General features: G+C 55.8%; 1 protein-coding gene across 1 annotated transcript in view; it reads left to right on the forward strand.

The window, feature by feature from the left end:
* The first annotated feature begins 9,824 nt into the window (after positions 1 to 9,824).
* The window catches only part of ALDH4A1 (aldehyde dehydrogenase 4 family member A1), a 22,659-nt gene continuing 17,179 nt past the window's right edge, over positions 9,825 to 15,304 (forward strand). Inside the window, exons 1-3 of the mRNA XM_077775558.1 lie at positions 9,825 to 9,901; positions 14,614 to 14,707; positions 15,231 to 15,304. Coding sequence (XP_077631684.1) covers positions 9,825 to 9,901; positions 14,614 to 14,707; positions 15,231 to 15,304 — 245 coding nt within the window. The remainder of the gene's footprint in view (positions 9,902 to 14,613; positions 14,708 to 15,230) is intronic.

Genomic DNA, 15,304 nt, shown 5'->3' on the forward strand with positions numbered 1-15,304 from the left:
GCGGGGATTCTGTCAAGGTCGGTAGTGAGGCCTGGGTGCTGCAAGACCCTTGGCCCACCCGACTGCTTGCTCTCTTGGGACCTCTGTGGGGTTGGAGAGGTCTACCATCGCCCTGATGACTTGATGTGTTTCTGTCCCTTCCCAGCCAATGATAAGGGTAATTTCTCTGTGAGAAAGTCCGAAGGGGGCTCGGCCTGGCTTCCACCCCCTCCACAGTGGGGCTGGGTTCCTACCGCCTGCCGCCATCTTGGTTCTCCACTGCCCCCAGTCGCCCACTTCTTGGCCACTGGCTGGCACTGGAAAGGGAAGGAGAGGGAGGCAGTGAGGGCTGCTGGCGGTTCAGAGGCAGTGGCAGGAGCGGAGGTCATCTCTGGATGAGAACCACCCTTGTTCTGCTCATGGACACACGCAAGCCTGTTTCCATACTTCACCGACCAGTGGGGAGTTAGTCTGAGCCAGTATCTCCCCAAGACTCGAGCGGGCCTGTGTCAAAAGGCACCACGTCGAGGCCACCCTGCCACATCTCAGCTTGGAGCCAGGCGAGCAGGTTTCGCTTTGTAAGGAAGATTTCTTTTTGTACCCACTCCTGTGGGTGGGATTATCCAATTTTTGGTTTTTTATTGGCCCAGGAGCTCCCCCTGGAGGTCAAAGAAGCAAAATGGGCCCAAGGACCAGAACTTCCCACCTGCTGCTCCGGTTGCGGAGATGAAGGAGGGCTCTGGCTTTAAATCGGATTGCAGCCCCCTGCCTTTCTTCCTCAGGGTACCAGCGACCTGTCAGGGCCTTCTCTCTCTTCTGTTTCCCCCCCTGTTTTGCAGTCTTAAAACCATTGTACATAATATTCATATTATATATATATATATATATGGAGAGAGAGAGCGTGTGTTAGTGACTGTATGTAATTTTTATTTATCAGAACTTGGTGGCCTTTACTGTGAGTTTTTTCCGTTGTTGTTGTTGCTGAGGGAGGCTGCTCGTGGTTCCCTGCGGCGGCCTGGATGAGAGGCCTCTATTCCCAGGCGAACCGTCCCTGGGTAGGTACGCGGAGGGACGCTGGCTTCGGAGGCCCCTTCCCCTCCTCCTCACTGACCCTTGTTCTAAAGGTTACAGGGTTCAAACATACCTGACTATTATTGTCATTAGTGTTGTTGTTTTAGTTTTAAGTTTTTATTTTAACCAAAGGTTATCAGAGCCAGTTGGGCCGGGACCTCGGCTGCTGAAAAGATTTTCCGTTTCCGGGAGGACCCCTCGGGCCTCCTCTGTCCGGAGCTGGCGGAGGCCTGGAACGGCGTGTTTAGGAGGCAGGGTGGAAGCCAGCCCTGGGCTGCTCCTCAAGGTGGTGGGCGGGTGATGGACCTATCTTTAGTGTTAAGAGTTAAGGCAACAGTGTAAGTATCTGGGGGTAACCAAGGTGACCAGGGCAGGCGGTGTCCGGTGGTATTATTTACGCTTCCCCCCTTGGGGACATAGGACGTTTGTCTCTGGGACTAGTGTGCTTTATGTTTGCCCAGGCAGTATGGAAATGGCAGGGGCCAGAGACGGATGCTGGCCGGAAAGTTCCTTCTTGCTGGTTTTCCATAGCTGCTCCCCTCTGGGGAGCAAGGAGTTGGGGCAGGATGATGGGGGTGGGGGACAGCAGGGGGGTGGCCGGCCCGCCTCCTGGGCAGGGGGCCTGGGTCTTGGTCTGGCTACCCTCCTCCCCACCAACTTCCTTTTTTTTTTTTTTTTTTTTTGAGTCCATTGCCAGTGGGCCCTGCTTGTCCCCTCGCCATGAGCCCACAGCTTGCCAAGAAAGCCCCCAACGCTCGCTGGGGCAGCCCCAGGTCCAGTTGGGATGAACTGGTCCGTCCTTTGTAAAGCTGTAAATAGTCAAATTTCTATTTCTAAGCCCAGTGTCACATTGATACTGGTATTTTAGGGTTGTTGCCAGATGGACCCTCCTGTGCTGCCCTCTCTCACTCTCCTATTTTTGGGGGTTTTATAAAAAGAGAGGATGGGGGAGGAACAGGGGGAGTAGCTTCCTTTCGGCTCCCTGGTTGTGGGATCCGTGCGCGTGGGTGCGCGCGCGCGTGCGCACACACACACACACACACACAGCCACACACACTCCTCTGAGACTCCAAACGGGGAAAAAAGATCTTCGGCAAGTAAACACATTTTGTTTTCTTGTAGCAATATATCTTGAGGTCTCTGAAGGGCCAGTCCCTTCTGGTCTTGGCTNAAGCAAGAGATTCTCATCTATTTTTATGAAAGGAAAGGGTTTTTAAATCTAGGGTAGGCAGTTACGGCAGCCCAGCGTTCTTCTGTGAATGAGATGCATGTTGCTGCTGCTGAGTATAGCCAGTGCCCCTCGCCCCATCTCCCCGGCCTCACCGCCTGCTCACCTGCACCCATGAGCGGCTTCAGCAGAGCCTACGTCCCACTTCGCCTCATTTCCCTGCTCCTTGACCCCTCCCCCAGCTCCTTGGTCCTTGAAAGTCTTTGGGGTGGGGACTTGTGGGAGTGGGTGGGCAGTGGGGGATTCAGAATTGAGGTGGGTGGGGGGAGGGGAAAGGGGGGCACCAGGTAGGGGGACCAGCTCTGCCTCAGTTGTCACTCACACTCCGGTCTGCCATGATCCATTTCCAAGTCAGCTGTGTTTGGGAGGAGGCGGAGAAGCCACGGGGCTGTTGGTTCAGGGAGCACTCGGCTTCCTTGGGGCCCGGGCCCTAGTGGGTCCCAGGTCGTCAGGCAGCTGGTGCCAGGGATGGAATTGCCAGGCGACGCCTACCTCCCAGCCCCAGCTGCGCGTACTCAGGCCGCAGCCCAGGCTGTAGTCTTTGATGTGCTCTTCCGGGGCCTGGGGGCGGACTAGGGTGCTGCGTGCGGGGTCTTGCACGTGTGGGGTCTTGAACCTGGGTTCACCACCTGGAGAGACACCGAGTTCTAGAGGGACGCTCTCCCGGAGTGCAGTCTGGAGGCAGCTGGGTGGGTATGGGCAAAGGCAAATTCTCTCTGAAAGGGAATTTTTCACGGGCAGAGGATTTCCAGGTTCAAGGTGGGCTGTGTGTTGGCCTCAGGCAAATCCCCCACTGTTCCCGCTGCCAGGCCCTCAAAGAAGTGAGGCGAAGGCACCATCCCCACCCCCCAGCAAGACCGCTTCGGTGGACCTTTTAGCATCTACCTGATTTTTAGCCCCATCCAGGGGGACTTTGTATCCCACAATCCCAGCCCACCCCACTGTTGCTGTTTGTCTGCCAGTTGGGTCTAGTGTCAAGGGGAAGGGGGGAGGGGCGTTTATACTCATTGAAAGACTACTGATCCTACCGGAAACCAACCTGTTTACTGTACTGTTGTAAATATCATGCCCTTTATATCCTGTATATTGGCTTCTTTTAAATAAAGTGAAATGTCTTAGAATTGATAGTGTGTGTTTTTTTTTAATTGAAGATAAAGTAATGATGGGGTGGGGAAAGGGGACCGAGGGCCACATAAACACCAGAACCAAGTAATTAGCCAGTTTGTGATAAAATAGGGAAATTTCACATCACCTGCTAGAGTTTCACCTCACAATAAAATCTTTGGAAGTCAATTAAGGAGGAAGGGGAAGAGCCAGCCACAGATATCACAGGCTGAGTAACTGGCATAGCCTGGTTTGCAGTCGAGGTCCTGTTAATCATAAAGTCACCCCCCCCCCCATGTCTTTAGCCTCCTTTTACTGAGCCCATGAGAGACCACCTCTGGGACTCTGGATTTGACACTGTCCAGTGTTCTAGTTTCTTCTTGTTAATGACCAAATTTGGGGAGACATTGCCTGGTGTGAACTGCCCCCCCCCCCCCCCCNTCCAGTCAGTCAAGTGTCTTGAACTCTTGAGTTCTGCTCAGGTCATGACGTCACAGTTCCTGAGTTCGATTCCTGCCTTAAATCTATGCTGACAGCACAGAACCTGTTTGGGATTCTCTCTCCCTCTCTCTGCCCCATCCGCACTTGTGGTGCCTTCTCTCAAAATAAACTTAAAAATTTGTAAATAAAAAAAGACACAGCCACCAATTCCAATCTATTTCTATCATCTTTAAGACTTGAGCTTAATGTAGCTTCCTTTTCTCACTTCCCACTCTTTAAATTTTCCAGAAGTGTCTTAAAGGGCATGACCTGGAAAAAGAGGAGTAGCTGAAATAATGGGGGCATTCTAAGGTGGGTATTCTAACCCCTCTACTATAGACCTGAAAACTGAGGCCCGGGGAAGTGAGGTATTTATTTTGCCAATGTCCTCAGTTGGAACCACAATTACGCATCGGGACCGACTCCTAAGCATGTTCTCCGTTCACGTTGGAGGAAATATAAACAGGCAAACTGGAAGAGTGTTAGAAACGCTTCAAAGGTAATTTAGGAATAGAATGAATCCCTAGGACCCCGCCATCGGAAAGTCTTCAGAATCCTAGTTGTAAACAAAGCGTTCAAGCGAACAACTTCGAGAGGAAACCAAAATTTCGACTGCGGTGGGGTGGTTGGGGTGGAATGGAGCGCAGGGGCAACTGGTTGGAAGGTCAGAGGCTTTGGGGGAAAAGCTGAGCACGGACTGGCTAGGTTTTCTCTCTTATCGATCGTAATCTGCCAGCGAGCAGGCGGATTTATCTCCACGCCAGGCCCCCGCAAGCTTTAGGGCCCGCAGGACGCTGGGAGGTGGAGGCGGCTGGGTGCCCACAAGGAGGAGGCTGGAGGCAGGGGTTGGCTGGCTCCTCCCAGGGGCTGCAGCCCCCGGGTTCAGGCAGGGGTGGAGGCAGGGGGCTGGCCGCAGTGTGGCCCGCGGGGTCCAAGAACCTAATGGCCACCCGACCAAGGGCAGCCCCAACGGTCAGGCTGGGACGCTCCCGACACCTGACGCACCAACTCGCAGCCCTTCCGCGGCTCCGCGCACGTGTCCCGCTCCAGCTCTCTCATTGGCTCTATCAGCGCCCTCGCCCAAGACGGCTGCCACAGGACCGTCCATCTGATTGGCCCCTAAGCTTCGATGTGTCATTCTGATTGGTCAGTGAGGCTCACGCCCCTTCTCCCTCGGCCCCCTGGAGGGCGGCTGGGTCATACCATAAGGAGGAGGGGGAAACGTGTATATGTCAAGGCTTCTCTTTGGGGCTACCTTGTCCTGTGTCGCATACTGGTCTCTACAGGGCCCTCAAAACGAGAAGTGTTGTATTGTCAGAAGGCACATATGGAGGCATTCCAGTTGACCCCCGACTCGGAGGACGGCCCCGTGATCAGATCCCCCCGCCTGCCGGGGTGGTGCGCTCCGNGAGTGCGCACCTCCCTGCCCGCCCCCCGCCGCGGGCTCGCGGGCCCCCCAGCCGGGGGGCGCTCCCTCTGGAGGCGCTCCGCCCCTCACCCAGGCCTTCCTCCCGCTGCGACCCCCCACCGCGGAAGGCCGGCGGGGGACCTCCTCCCGGTTCCCACGCTCCGCTCGGAAAGTCGCCTCCTTCGCGCTCGTCTTTCTCCTAATGCGGGACCCACCGCCGAAGTGCATCCCGATTTTTCGCACAGTGCTCCTTGGTCTCGCATTCAGGATCCACCTCTGGGATTCCTTGGGTCTCCTCTGTCCTTTCTACTGGGACTTCCACTCTCCTTCCTCTAACTCCGCCCCCCTCCCCCCCTTTAAGTTAAGCACCGGGGGTAAAAGGGCCTCTTCCTTCTGATAGGTGGAATAGTAATACTTACGGAGTTCGTATAATGTATATGACGCGGACTAGGGAAGACAGGCATGCAAAGTGCCCTGAACAGTGCCTGGCACTTAGCACCCAGTTCTTCTTAATCACGATCGTCGTTTATTACTCTCCTTTAAACTGTGCGGTAGATATTCCAGATCACATGTGAAGAAACCTAAGGTGGATCAGCCCCGGAAACGCCCATGCTGTGGAGTTGGATTCTTGGACCCGTGCCCACTCAGTGAATGACAGATGTTTCCCCCTCTGGGCTAGACAGGATGTGTGTTGGGGGGTGGAGGGGAGAGGAGGTAGGACACAGACCCTGTCCCAGAGGGGCCCAGTCTGATGGACGGGTGTTTCCGTGGGCCTCCCTTTCAGAGCTGGGTAGCCCCCACCCCCAATTTGAGGTTTGTTTGCCTGACCCCTCGGACCGTGACCCGCCATGTCTTCTCTGCTGAGCTCTGCCCTCTCTGAGTTAATCAGTGCCCCAAAGGCTGGCACAGGGGTGTCCTGGACATGGGTTAGTTTCAGCACAGCTGGGTGTCCTCTGTGGGTGGGGGCTCGGTAGGTAAGGGCACAGGAAGAGCACATGGGGGAGAAGGATTTCTCTCCCCAGCCCAGATTCGGGGCCACATGTGCCACACCTTCAGCGCCGTTCCTTTTGCGGGCTTCTCCCTGCGCTCTGACACCCACTCCCCTCCCCTCAGACCTTAGATGGGATCCCCATAGATTCTTGTATTACCTGAGCACCTACTATGTGCGGGTGTTGTGCTAAACACTGGAAGAGAAGGGTACCCGGGGGATTTGCATGTGGACTTTTCAGTTTAATGGCGGGGGTGCAGGGTGGGGAGAGGAGGGCTTAGCCCTAAGAAGCTCTAATGTCTGCTAGAAAGCAATTTATATTCTTTGAAAAAAGAAGCTTATAATGGCAATAATGTTTCTCAAGCGATCAAGCACGTGGCGCTGTCGTTGATAAGCACCATATTATCCCCATTTCTAGAGAAGGGAAACTTATCTTCCAGTTAAAGCAAAGGGAGAACTAAATTCGTAGTCAGACTCCAGATTCATGCTCTTAATTACACAGCCCCCAGCGTGGAGAAAAGGCCTTTGGCAACCAGACCTGAGGCTCAGGTTAGTCTCTTTCCATAGAGCAGCTGGCGCAGGGCCCTAGACAGGGTTTCTCAAGCTTGGCACGAGTCACATTTCGAGCTGGGTAATCGTGGGTGGCGGGGCTGGCCTGGGCCTTACAGACTGCTTAGCAGCGCTCCTGGCCTCTGCTCCCTGGACACGCTTAGCACCGCAGCTGTAACAGTACAAACATGTCAGCCGTTGCTGAATGTCACCTGGGGCAGAATTGCACCCCGTTGAGAGCCACTGCTCTAGAAAAACAGGTTTGAGGGGCGCCTGAGGGGCTCAGTCGGTTGAGTGTCTGATTTCAACTCAGGTCATGATTTCACCATTCGTGAGTTCAAACTTGAGCGCCGCGTTGGGCTCTGTGCTGACAGCTCAGAGCCTGGAGCCTGCTTCGGGTTCTGTGTCTCGCCCTCCCTCAGCCCCTCCCCTGCTCATGCTCTGTCTCTCTGTCTCAAAAATAAATAAAACATTAAAAGATTTTTAAAAAAGAAAAGAAAAATAGGTTTGATGTTTGGCCCCTTTTTCATTTATTCAGTGACCGTTTAGGATGCACCTCTGCTTCTCGGTAAGCAACAGCATTAGTGCATTTTTAGTGGGGCCTCTCGGTGTCCTGTTTGTAAGACTAGTGCGAGGAAGACTTCCTGCCTCGAGCTGACATGGGTGACGTCTGTGGTGTTAACCCCTTTGCCTGGAGTGCCAGGGACTCAACCAATTGTTTTTAATATTTATTTATTATTGAGAAACAGAGAGAAGGGGAGACACAGAATCCGAAGCAGGCTCCAGGCTCTGAGCTGTCAGCACAGAGCCCGACGTGGGGCTCAAACGCACGAACTGTGAGATCATGACCTGAGCTGAAGTCGGACGCCCAACCGACTGAGCCACCCAGGCGACCCCAACCAATTTTTAAAAATACCCTCGATTGTGTTTTCTTTTTATTTCGTTAACATGATCTGTTGTAAAAAGTACAGATTAAGCCTAAAAGAATAGGCACATCACTTGGAATCTCACCACACAGAGGTAACCACTGTCATCATTTTAATACCCCCCCCTTTTTTTTTTAATTTTATATACTAGTTTTGAGAGAGAGCGAGTGGGAGACGGGCAGAGAGAGAATCCCAAGCAGGTTCGGCACTGTCCGTGCAGAGCCCGATGCGGGGCTCGAACTCATGAACTGTGAGATCATGACCTGAGCTGAAACCAAGAGTTGGACCTCAATGTACTGAGCCATCCAGGCGCCCCTCATATCCTTTTAAGTTTCTGTGAATATATATTTAAAAAAAAAAAACCCAAAAATATAAAAGTGGGTTCGTCTGCAAATCCATTTTTATAGTTGATTTTCTATTTCATAGCCTTGTCTGCCTTCCCATCCCCAGGGCCTTGTACTGTGTCTGGCACCTAGGAAGCCCTGAGCAAACATTCGGTGGAGAAATGATGTTTACAGTCCTTCTTGCCAGTAGGTGCTTATTCCGACTGGTCTTGAGCCGGCCAGCACAGGCACGTGGCCTTGAGGGATGGCCCCGTGATGGCCACTAATGGCAGTAGCTGCCGTTGACCTTCTGTGTGGATTATTTTACTGAGCTCCTCGGGAACCTAGGATGTAGGCGTGACTATTCCCATTTCATGGATTAAACAACCGAGGCCCTTGGAAACTAAGGAAAACTTGCCTAAGGCCTTAAGCTAGCACACCCCAGGCCCACAGCTGACTGCCTCCTGTCTCCCTTGGCCCTGACCTTCTGCTTTTTTCTCTGCTTCATTGACTTATCAGGAGGTGTCCTCGCTTACATCCTTGCAGATGCTTGTTAGAAAGAGCCAACATGCATATTTATATTTATGTATAAACTTAATAAGTGAAAGAACTAGCCTGGGCGCACAGTAGGCTTACAATGAATGTTATTTTTGTCCCTCACTTGCTTTTGTGCCAGACCTTGCTGGGTGCCAGGGGTGCGGAGATGACCCCGCCTGGGCCCCCTCGCTCCCCCGGCCCACACCCCAGCAGGGATGGGTGGGCTGGGATTGGCCCCAATCATGTCCCTGCCGGAATCCTGGGTCACTTTGGACTCCTCTCAGCCCACCTGCCTGTTTCAGCCTCAGAATTTCAAAACTCCCCAGTGCTTGTCCCCGCCTGCCTGGCCCCCGGAAGAGGCACAGGCTGGCACATCCCACGGTCCCCTGGACATACTCTGCTCTCCCAGTCCCCCAAGCAGAGGCCGGGTGGCGCTTCTTGCCCCGGAAGGCCTCCCCCCCCACCGCCCCCTTGGTGAACCCACACTCACCCAGCGCTTTGCGGCCTTGGCAAGGCAGGCTCTTCTGTGGCCCTCCAGCGCCCTGTCTATAAAATGGGGATAATCCTATTAGCCGGGTAGCAGAAGGATTAGAGGTGATGCGACAGGTGGATTGCTGGGGTCTGGTGCCCCTTCCGTAAATACCTTAGTGAAGGAGTAAGTGGAATCTGCAGTGATCCCAGTACTTGCTTAGAGGCTATTCAAGCCCCACTCAGGCTGTCATCACTGGCGTACCTTGAGCACTTGCTTCTGGTGCCTAGCACCTGGCCTGGCACACAGTCGGCGCTGAGCACTTGCTCTCAGGACGGCCGGAGGACAGCAGGGGGTGGATTCCGGCTTCACTTCTCAGCAGCTCTGTGGCCCTGGGCCGGTCATTCAGCCCCTCTGTGCTGCCTCCTGTTCCCAAGTGGTAAAGTTAATAACGGTGGGGACTTCACAGGACTGCTTGGGAGAGTAAATGAATTCGTACAGGAAACCCACCTCGAGGAATATCTGCATCTAGGAAACGTTGCTTTAAGTATTATTTTTGATCCCCCTCCCCCACCAGGGGGCTGCCCTGTCCCTGATCAGAGACATTCAGACAAGAGGCTCCCAGCTGCACAAGGATGGGGTGGGGGAGGCGGTGTGGGGTGCGNCTGTTGGGACTGACCCTGCTCACCCCAGGGGAAGGGGCAGCCGCCTGCCCATCTTAGAGGTGTCTTACCCCCCAGACTCCCCCTTTCCTGGCAAGAGATGTCATGGAGTGAAGAGGCCTGGGCTGAGCTGTCTGTGCCCGTGGACAGCAAGCCACCGCCCACCTCTTCCCTCAGGTGGGAAGCGCTGGGTGGGAGGAGGACGCGCCTGTCCCCTCGGCCCCCGCTGCTCAGGGGTCTCTGACCAGCTCCGGGTCCCCGACACGTATGTCTGCCGTAGTGCATGTCCCCTGAGTGGGGAAGACCTGGCCTGCTCTGTCGGTCAGGGTCAGGGAGCTGTGACCCGGAGCCATGTGCTGACACAGCACGGTGATCTCAGAAGCTCAGTCTTCTCGTCTGTGATGATGATGATGGTGGTGAGTGCAGTGCCTTCTTTGTGCGCTCGCAGCTCGGATTCGGGGCATCACCCCTTAGCATCGTGCCAGGCATGCTGTGGTGCTTAATAAATACGCTTTGATGTTCCCGGGCAATAAAGTGGAAAGAGCTCAACCTGGGCCTGATGCCCCTCCCTTCCGGACCTGCCCTGGGCCCCGCACTTTCTCTCTGCTCACCTCTGCTCCCGGCCCCTTATCTCGGAGATAAGGAGGATTGACCTTATCATGTCCCAGATAACAGCTGGGAAGGTCTGGAAGCTGCAGGAAGCAGAGCTAGTTTCCTTTCTGCTCTTCTGCTTGGCCTCGGTCAGCCCCGGCCCGAGTCACTGGGGACCCGCAGGCAGCGTCAGGTGTTAGCAGCAGAGCCCTGTCCCTGGAGTCCAGTCCTGGGGCCCCGGAGTCCTTCCCACAACGCTTGGGTGTTCATTGAGGGTTTTTCCCCCTCCCTCTTTTTTTTCTCGATGAGTCTGACGAAAGGCTTACCTGTGTGTTCTCTGTTCTAAATGGTACCTTCAATTGCTGCTGTGCCCCAGGCCGTGTGTCCGGTGGTGGGTGGAATGGGCGCAGGCTGGGGTGGGGGTGGGGGGGCTAAGGCCTGGCTAGAGCACAGCCGGATGGTGCTCTGCGATGAGCACCTTTGGTGCCATCCTGGGAAGAGCCTGCGGCTCTAGGTGACCCATGGGACCCCGTCCAGGCACCGTGAGGGTGGCGTCCCAAGCAGAGGGGACCCAGAAAGACCTGGGTGGCCGGCGAGGCGGACGGGGTGGAGAGGTGGTGAGAAGGGAGTCTGGAGGCCTCAGTAAGGACTCTGATTTTTTGTTGTAGAAGAAACGAGAAGCCACTGAGTAGTTCGGGGCCGAGTGCTTGCTCTCTGTGTGCCTGGTGCTCAGATTTTCATGTTAGAACTAACCCTGGCTTGTGTTGGAGAGTCGCTGGGGGCCAGTGCAGCGTGGCCACTGCAGGTACACAGTCCAGACCCGAGGGTGTCCTGGGACCAGGGTGGAGGCCGGGGTGCCCTGGGAGCTCGGGCCCGACGTTTCTGAACCTCAGCGTTCCCCTCGTAATGTTCTGTGGTTGTGCCGGCTGGCCCGAAGCTCTGTCTGGTCCTGTTGCAGACTATGTGTGGGTGGTTTTTTGTTTTTTTTTAGTTTTTAAAAAAGTTTAGTGTGTGTGTGTGTGTGTGTGTGTGTGTGAGAGAGAGAGAGAGAGAGAGGGCGCATGAGCGGGGAAGAGAGAGAATCCCAAACAGGTTTCGTGCTGTCAGCGCCCAGCCCGATGCGGGGCTTGAACCCACGAATTGTGAGATCATGGCCTGAGGCGAAACCAAGAGACGGATGCCTAACTGACTGAGTCACCGGTGTGCCCCAGTGTTGTGACCTTTTTAGCTCAGTTCCGATACTTGCAGAGGGTGGAGAGGGGCAGCTCAGAGGCCCAGGTCATCAGCAGAAGGGGCACCAAGGTTGTTAGGGACCCCTGAGTCAAGTTCAGACTCTGCCCTGGGCCTCCCTCCCGAAGTGGCGGGGCCGAGAGCTGCTCTGACAGAGCAGGCTGGCTTCACCTTTGCCTCTCAGAGCCAGGCACCTAGTAGGTGCTCAGAAAACTCATGAGGAATAAATAGGCGAGTTTCACTGCCCTGATCTGAGTCGTCTCTGTGCCCTTGCGATGTATAGTGAATGTACGCTGGTGACTGAGGACAGCCGTCCTGCCTCGAAGGGCCTCGAAGATCCTCACCGGAGGCTCCAGGCTCTGGGAGTGATTATTCTTTGCCTTCCCTGGAGCCAAAGGAAGGGTCCTTCTGGTCATCCCAGTGACCCATGCGCCGAAATCAAAGAGGCGGGTGGTTCTGTCAGGTGTCTTCAGGTTATTTTTAGCTCCAGTTGACTCAGGCGGATCTTTGAATTCTCTTCCCCACCTTCGGACCACCAGGCAGCTGGGCCAGGGCCTGGAGACTTGCCAGGTGTAGAGGAAGCCCTGGCGAAACTGATCCTGTGGTCACAGTGGTCCTCTGCCCTGGGGAAGGTGGAGAGAGGCCTGGGAGGGAGCAGGTGCAGGAGGGCTGGTGGCTACTACATTTTGCATTTTAAGCTGGGCAGAGTGTGGTGCTAAATTTATTCCAGGAGTATTTGTCCAGTACCCCTCAGGGTTAGCCCCTGATTGTTGTGACCTTGAGGGTGTCTGAGAACCAATTTACCTTTGAACACCTGGCCTGGTGCAGTAACGCATATAGAATGTATCACTATATATAACGTAGCAAAAAATACGTGTGTGTGTGTGTGTGTGTGTGTGTATTTTGTTTATATACATATATAAATATATAGTGTATACGTACATATATAAATAAAACAGGGCTTAAATCCGTGACCTTGAGATCAAGTGTTGCATGCTGTACTGACTGAGCCAGCCAGGCCCCCCTGGTGCAGCAGTGTTCTAGAAGACAATTTTCTGGGGCGCCTGGGTGGCTCATTCTGTTGAGTGTCTGACTTCGGCTCAGGTTATGATCTCTTGGTTCGTGGGTTCGAGCCCCGTGTGGGGCTCTGTGCTGACAGCTCTGAGCATGGAGCCTGCTTCGGATTCTGTGTCTCCCTCTCTCCCTGTCCATCCTCTGCTTGTGCTCTGTCTCTCTCTCTCTCTCAAAAATAAACATTAAAAAATTTTAGAAGACTGTTTCCTTAGAGCTACAGAGCAGGAGGGTGAGGAAAGGCAAGCACTTGCAACCTCACCACAACCCATCAGGGCACACGGCATCAAGCCCATTTCTCAGGTGGGGAGCCCGAGGCTTGCTGAGCTTAGAATAATGGGCTGATGTCTCGAAGCAGCTATGGGTTTCGGTCCCAGAGACATCTGCCCCCAGAGCTGTGCCCTTTTGCGCCCCCTGGGGGCTGGGATCCCGGCTGGGTTGGGGCGTGCGGAGGAGGAGGAGATGGCGGTGTCCGCTACACTGTTGGCTGGTGGCGTGCTGCCTCTGAGGCCCAGAGAGATGCTGCTGGAACCTTCCAGAGTGCCCCAGGCGCAAAAGCTGCCCCGGCTTTCCTGACTGGTGTTGAGGCTTGTGCCGATTCCCCGTAGCTTTGTGTTACTGTCTCCTCAGCTCTCCAGTAGTCGCCCCCAGGGGTGGTGGGAGGCAGGCCTCTCCTCACATTTCTGCTCTGGTGAGGGGCAGGGTGGGGCCTGAGGAATGTGCTGGGCCTCCCGGGGTGTGGTGGGTGCTGCCTGGGGGGCAGGGCGGGGCGGGGCGGGGTGGGGAGAAGGCCTGAGCTCACTTTGCCGCACGCTTTGCCGCTTTGCCGTTAGGCAAAATCTTGGACAACCGGGCCTGCTCTCCTTCCTGCCGAGCACAGGCCCTTCTCAGCTCTTCCTGTCATGCTTCCTGCTCTGGGGTTTTGGACTTGGTCTCGCCTATGCCTGGAAAGTTCTTCCCAGCCCTTCTCAGAGCTCACATGGCCCTCAGAAGGACACCTCCTCGGAGAGGCCCTCCCTGGCTGCCCTGGCTCATTCTCACATCCCCTCTGTCATCATGGTGTCCATGGCCCTCACCGAAGGTCGGCTGCCTGAGCCCGAGGCCTTGCTGTCTAGGCCACCGCTCTGTCCGCAGTGTTGAGAGCACAGTCAGAGACACAGCAGGTGCTCAGGAGCCTTGTGGAGTGGTGGAAGGGCCGGCCCTCACGGCCCCTAGTTTTGTGTCCTTCCTCTGGGTCTTCCGGGCGGGGTCCTTGAGCCGGAGTCCCTTCCCGGTGGGAAGGAATAGAAGCACCCGCAGCACTCCCAGGCTGATTGCCACGGTGGCCTGGAGGAGTCCCCCAGCCGGGGCTCCAGCTCTGGAATGAACGACCTCAAGTCCTGGCTCTTACCCATCTGCGCCCCACTTCCCGATCCCAGACACGCTAGGGGTGGCGGTCACGAGGGGTCACCTGTCAGTGGGGCCATAAGGTTCCAGGCTCGGGAGGGTTTCCAGGTCAAGGAAGTTTTGAAACTCAGGCACCCTGGGATCAGAGCCTGAGCCCCCAAACCAGCCCTNTTCCGAGGGGACTGAGCTCTGGGCCGCCTTTTCAGCCTGGAGAAAGCAGAAACTTGGGGCTGCATCGTGGGGAAGTCAAGGCGGAGTCAGCCCTCTCCGTGTGCACAAAACGCTGAAACGCTAAGTGGTTTTGCATCAATTGCATTTACACTTCACACGCCGTGTGTTTGTTCACGGATTCTCAGCAAGTGCAGAGCCGGGCCTGGAGGAGGCAGGTCACGTGCCCAGGGACACACAGTGGCAGGTCCCAGACTGGAACTTGGATTTTAGACCCCAGGGCCTGTTGGCCCCCACTCCCCCAGTTCTGTGCTTGCTCTGGATTTCGGGGTTCTGGGCCAGCCCACAGCACCCCTCCCTGCTGTTGGAGGTTGGGGGTTGGCTGGGTCTGGCAGCAGCCGCCACTGACCTGTCTGTCCCTGTCCCCTGCCCTTGTGTCCCAGGCTGCGGTGGAAGCACGCCCCCTCCCTGAAGGTGGTCAACGAGCCCGTCCTGGCGTTCACGCAGGGCAGCCCCGAGCGAGACGCGCTGCAGAAGGTAATGGGGGGGCACCCAGTGGGGGGCAGGAGGGGGCGGGGGACAGCCTCCGCCAGGCCCCCAGGGTGCCTCTCTGTGCCTCCAGCTGTTACCCCCTTCTGTGCCCTCCCCAGCCTGGGAGGGGGACCGGGTCTGGGACAGCCGTGCGACTGGAGCGCTCACCTGGGCGCTCAGGCCGGGTCAGGGGGTAAAAGCCCACGGAATGTTTTATGCTTAAAAACATTCTCCCGTTAATTCCCAGGATTTTAAAACTCGTGAGGCTTCCCATAAATTTCAGATACGGTCTTCTGATCTTTTTATAATGGGAAGACCGGCAACACGGGCCTCCCTTCCTGCAGGATAGCAGGTGGCAGTGGACGGGCTGAGTCCTGCTGTCGCCTGAGGGGAGCAGATGCCCCCGGCCCCGGGCCCCTTCTCCCGTCCGCTCTGGCCCGGGCAGCTGTGTCTGCAGACTCCACGCCGGGCGCGGGATGGGGGCAGAGAGGGGGAGTGCGTGTGCCCACCCGCCCTGTCCTTCCCCCAGGCCTTGAAGGACCTGAAGGGCCGGACGGAAGCCGTCCCGTGTGTGGTGGGGGACGAAGAGGTGTGGACCTCGGA

The sequence above is a fragment of the Crocuta crocuta genome, unplaced genomic scaffold (genome assembly GCF_008692635.1).
Source record: "Crocuta crocuta isolate KB4526 unplaced genomic scaffold, BGI_CrCroc_1.0 scaffold127, whole genome shotgun sequence".
Classification (NCBI taxonomy): Eukaryota; Metazoa; Chordata; class Mammalia; order Carnivora; family Hyaenidae; genus Crocuta; species Crocuta crocuta.